This window comes from Pygoscelis adeliae, unplaced genomic scaffold (assembly GCF_000699105.1).
Source record: "Pygoscelis adeliae isolate BGI_AS28 unplaced genomic scaffold, ASM69910v1 Scaffold392, whole genome shotgun sequence".
Taxonomy (NCBI): domain Eukaryota; kingdom Metazoa; phylum Chordata; class Aves; order Sphenisciformes; family Spheniscidae; genus Pygoscelis; species Pygoscelis adeliae.
The window spans coordinates 401,887-407,044 of record NW_008824293.1 but is presented as its reverse complement, the minus strand read 5'-3'; the positions used below and the strand labels follow the sequence as shown (position 1 = coordinate 407,044).

The 5,158-nt window shown below is 35.8% G+C and overlaps 1 protein-coding gene across 1 annotated transcript in view; it reads left to right on the top strand.

The window, feature by feature from the left end:
- The window catches only part of NF1 (neurofibromin 1), a 111,026-nt gene that overhangs the window by 50,392 nt on the left and 55,476 nt on the right, over positions 1-5,158 (top strand). The window contains exon 31 of the mRNA XM_009318826.1: positions 3,231-3,293. Coding sequence (XP_009317101.1) covers positions 3,231-3,293 — 63 coding nt within the window. The remainder of the gene's footprint in view (positions 1-3,230; positions 3,294-5,158) is intronic.

The window sequence follows — 5,158 nt, the reverse complement described above, 5'->3', positions numbered from 1 at the left end:
ACATGGAAGAGACAGATAAATGTATTTACAGAGTTCTTTTAATGAGGCAAATTACAGAGACTGACTTCTATTTGTGGCTAAAACTTTAGTGCTGTCACACAAACCTTGGGAAGTTACCAAGCTGGGACCACCCTCTTCTTGCTTGTTTCTGGTATCATTTATAAATGATGCTTAAAGAGAAGAAACCTTCCTGAGTGGTGCACTGTCTTCTGTAGAGTAAGTTCTATAGTGGTACCCTCCTGGCCGCCTCCCATACCTGCATTCCCCGGCCTCCATCCCCGATTCCTCTGCTCTGTCCCGTTTCTGCTGCTCTCTATAGCAGCTCAGCAGCAGGTTGCTGAGCCCAGAATGCTTATAGGTCTCTCTCTTGCTCTTTGTGTGTTTCTGGTGGATTTAGCTGCTGCTAAAAATTCCAGTGGGGGATACTCCTGCTGCCCTCAAGGCTCGTAGGAAATACAATTTCCAGTCCTGTTGGAGGACTGTCACAGAAGAGCTGTGCCTGGCAGAATATTTGAGCTGTAGTCTCAGTTAAGTGGTCTGGACGAGCTATTTTTGGCCTTTCAACCATGGAGTCTGTATCTCAGGTCTAAAGTAAAGCAAGGAAAATAGCTTTTTCTGAGCTGTGCGAACCAATTATGAGTAATAAATTCTACGCAGTGTAGTCTAGTCCTGTTTTTACAGTGAATGCTGTATTAGTAAGTGCAACTACTGCAATTCTCAAAACATGGAAGTGAGAAACAGTGAATTGTATGTTGTGACTGTTGTGGATCTTGGGTTGTTATTGTGAGCTGTTGGAATGAATTAGGCACGCAAATGATGTGCCTTTATTTCTTCTATAACCACGTGTATAAATGGCTTCTAGAGTCATCAGTTTCTCTTGCCGACAGTGGTTGTATTCAGGCTGGCGGGCGGTGGTTTGTTTGGTTTTTTTTTTTGGTTGGTTTTTTAAATTGGGAAATGGGAGGGGGCAAGTTGGTTTCCTCCCGGTTCACGTGTTCTGCCACAGTCTCAGAGATGTTGAGTGTTACTGAAAATGTCACACGCAGCCTTGATTGCTGCTCCTGTTACTTGGCGTTACATTGTCCCACATCTCTTCCTAGAATTGCTTTTATATGCTGTTACGAGGATGTATCAGATTCATTTCCATTTCAGTGATACATTGCTAGAAATTATTTCTATGCAAACCATTTTTAATTCTTACGTGAAATGGAATTACTTAAATGTACTCACCAGCGGGCAGTGCCAGAGATTCTTCTATGAAAGCATATCAAGTCTATTGGCTTTATTCTTGACTTTACATTTTTTTGGTAACAAGGGTAACTTGTTCCTGAAAGAGATGATTTACTGGCAAATATACAAGTGGTATTAACTGATACTCAGCTTCAATGTTTACTATTTTAACTGTTTCTAGTAACACGTATTTTTGCATACAAATGTTTGTTCATCACAAATAGTACAATAATTCATTCTGTACTTTCAAATTCCAGAGAGTTCTGAAGAGTCTGGCCTTTATCTGAAAGAAAGTACAGTTAAAATCTGAATTTTTGGGGGTATTAACCCGTTTTTATCATAAGAACCAAATAGGTCATTTTTATAAGGTAACTTCATTTTTTTGGAAGGTGAATGTGTTTCATCCCAAGCAATAGTGTAATAGTAAATGAGACTGAATTTTGCAGTGTCTTTTTATGCTTAGAGTTTTAAAGTAAATGTGTGTGCAAAAAGTACTCGTCAGGTGTGTTCTGTAAATGATTTGTAGCTAATTTTAATCAATGTAGCAACATTATGGAAACGGTGTATTTAGTTGGATGTTGGGGTCTATGCTGGCTGGCGTTTCTGTTACCAGAACAGAGAGCCCTAGTAAGTGTTTTCAGCTGGAAACATCAAATAACTAGTTATCGTGACAGATTCACCCTTGCTCATTTTCAGGTAATGTATGTTCAGGAGTGTTATGTGGTCACGAACAGGCCTGATCAAAGTAACTCGTACAAAGAATTTTTGCTGGCTATTTAATAAAAAACACACAAACACGTGATTTTTCTTAATAAAGAGATATGAAAATTTTACTTGCTTTAAATGCAATAGCCTGATGCATAGAGTGTGTATATGCCTGCTTCAGAAGATAACTGTAGAAATTACACAAAGTCAGAAATTTGGCAGAGGCACCATTGGTTTAAATATTAATAAGTCCTGCACAAATTTGAACTATTTAATTTTAGCTTGGTTAGCAGAATAGCTTTTACTGTTGTGTTGTTTTGGTTTGGTTTTGCTTTTTACTCTGTCACGTTCTTAAGTTGTAGAAATTCTCTTCCAGTTCCAGTTTGTGTGATACTGTAAAGATGATTTGAACTGTTGGTGCATGCTTGCTCTCAAACTGCTAAATATTGCTAGCTTTCTATTGATACAGCTCCAGGCGTTGCTTGCTGTAGGGCTTCTCAGGGATGCTAATTTACTGTTACAGCTAATATGAAGGATGTAGGATTGAGCTCCAAGACCAAAATGTACCTCTGTACAGGGGAGCAGCACACAAGGCTGATGTACTATAGCTTTGCTCAAATCCTGATGGGAAATATGAGAGAATGTGATGCTTCTTGGTGGGTCCCATTGCCTTTAAATGAAATGCAGAAATAAGCACAATCAAGTCAGATATCTTGATTTGTAAATCTATAATAAATTAATGTAGACCCGCTGGCTTTTTTCTTCCTCTTTCCACAGAGTGTTTTATGGCAGTGTTTAGCTATTAAAGTAGTAATAACCATGATGATTCACAGATCTAACTAAATTGAAGGACACACAGAGAAACATTGGGAAGATTTAAAACTCTAAATTTATTTTAAAAGTAATATGTATTTCAAAGGTATAACACTTTACTATTTTTACTATTAAAATTATTTGGGGATGGTGAAATAAATTTGAAAGCTGAATATACCATTTAATGCCCAATATTGTATATCATGAGCACATTAATGTGGTTTGACTTTTAATCTAGCCAGAAATAGTAGAAATGATTGAAACGCAACATTTGCTTGTTTTGTATTTAGTGCTTTGTAAATAAGATGTAATAAAATTGTGGAATAAAAACTCCATCATCAGTCTTTAGTTTATATATTTCATTTTCTGTTGGTTATGTTTGTTACATTTTACTGTGTAATTTATGTACAAGTCAACATTGGTTTTTTGTTGCTGTATGTAGTTGGTGCTGTGACTTGTTTGTGCTCATCTCTGTTCTGTAGGCAACTTGCCACTCTCTACTGAATAAAGCTACCGTAAAAGAAAAAAAGGAAAACAAAAAATCAGTAAGTTTGGAGACCTTTTTATTAGCCATTTCTTTCAAAGCACAACAGAAATCTTTTGCTGTTTGTTCAAAACATCTTCACTTCAGTCTATTTGACCTCACTGTAAAATCATTCTACTAATTCTGGCACAAAATAGCTTTCATTTCAATTAACACTGGAATTAAGTTATATTTAAAATATTCTCTGTGTGCCTATTTGAGTAAACAAAAGACATTTTTAACATTACTGCTTAGTATTTAATACTCTGATTCTTCTACCCTTGCCACCATCTTCAAATTAAAAAAAATGTGGAAGAAAAATGTTTTCTTCGGTTTTGGGGAAAATCTGAGTCTGTTTAGTTGTTTTAACACTCTGGTTGATAACTTGACTTCAGCTTGCATCCTGGGAGAAGAACAATTAATATATATGGGTTACTGAACAGAAAAGAGGCTTATATGACTTGTTTCTGATATATTTTCTTTTGTTTGCCTTGTGACTAAGCAATAAAATTTAGCACTTGTATTGGTTTACTGAGAAAAGCAGATTTCCCATTGCAAGTAACTTGCTGTGTTAAAGAGTTGAGATATGTACATTGCGAGAGTGGTGTCATTAAATGTTAAGACTTATGCTTTTCTTTGACAGTGACCTCAAAATATAAAGTATGAGTAAAGCAGAGGCAGAATGGAAATTTAAACTTTTATTAAATACTCCCTTATTTTTTCCTGTAACTGAGCAGAATAGTAATTGTGTTTAAATGCAAAATCTGTGTGCAAACTAGTATTTTATAAGAAAATACTATCAGTAATTGCATCACAAGGTAACTGAATGAAGTTGGTACTGAACCAAAGTGATTCTTGATATATTATGTATGTACTAATGGCTTTATCTGTTTTAAGAAGCATGATTTGAGATTGCACTAGTTATGTTTTGAATTATTTTAGTAAAATGGGGTTGGTTTGTTTTTTATTTATTTTAAACAATATAACTTAAAATACAAAGCTTGCTAATATTCTGTGAAAAGGTAGAATCTGACTTGTTTTGATTAACCATTGTTACTCATAAGATAATATACATACAGATATAGACTCTTTATAGAACCACATGTAGGATATTTAAGAACTTTATTTTTGTCAGGGAGCTTTATCTTTAACTTTTCAAAGTCAAATGAAAGATATCTAGAGAATAGACTATCCTCTTAGTAATACACAGTTGATTTCCTAAAAAGAAAGATTTCTTTTTTTCTTACAACATTTTCAGAAAAATATTTTTTTTTTCTAGATAGCAAAGAACAATATTTTACATCTGTAGTTCTTCTAGCAAATTCCTGCTAAGTGATTTTTGGACAGTGTATGTATAGGCAGGGAAGTAGACCAGCCACTCAGCTCTGGCTCATTCTGTCTTTCCTCCTTTGGCAAATCTGTTGAGATGGGATGGTTCTGAAGAGTATTTCTACAGATATCTCCTTCCCACAAATTTAAAATTACTCCTAAAACTTTACAGCATAAGTCTTACTGCTGGAGGGGCTGTTGTGATCAATAGTGAAATTATAAATACACAAATAAAAGACCCACTCATTTAAAAAGAATTACCTGTGTTTGATGGGAAGACTGTGCACACCTGGGTACGAACATACGGCATTTGTCTGCTTCACTGTCAGTGGCAGGGTCCTGGAATGAAGTGGTCTATAACTCTGAAATATACCACCTTATCTTCATCCAATAGCTCCTGTAGCAATTTCACCCTAGCAAGAAAGTTTGTGCGAAAGCTAAAGTAAAGCCAGCTAGTGTCTGATAGACCCCTCGCCCCTTACTCGTTTCCCACTCGTTCCTGATTGTCCTATGATGCAAGACTTGTCAAGGCAGGAGAGTCCTACTCAAATGTATTGA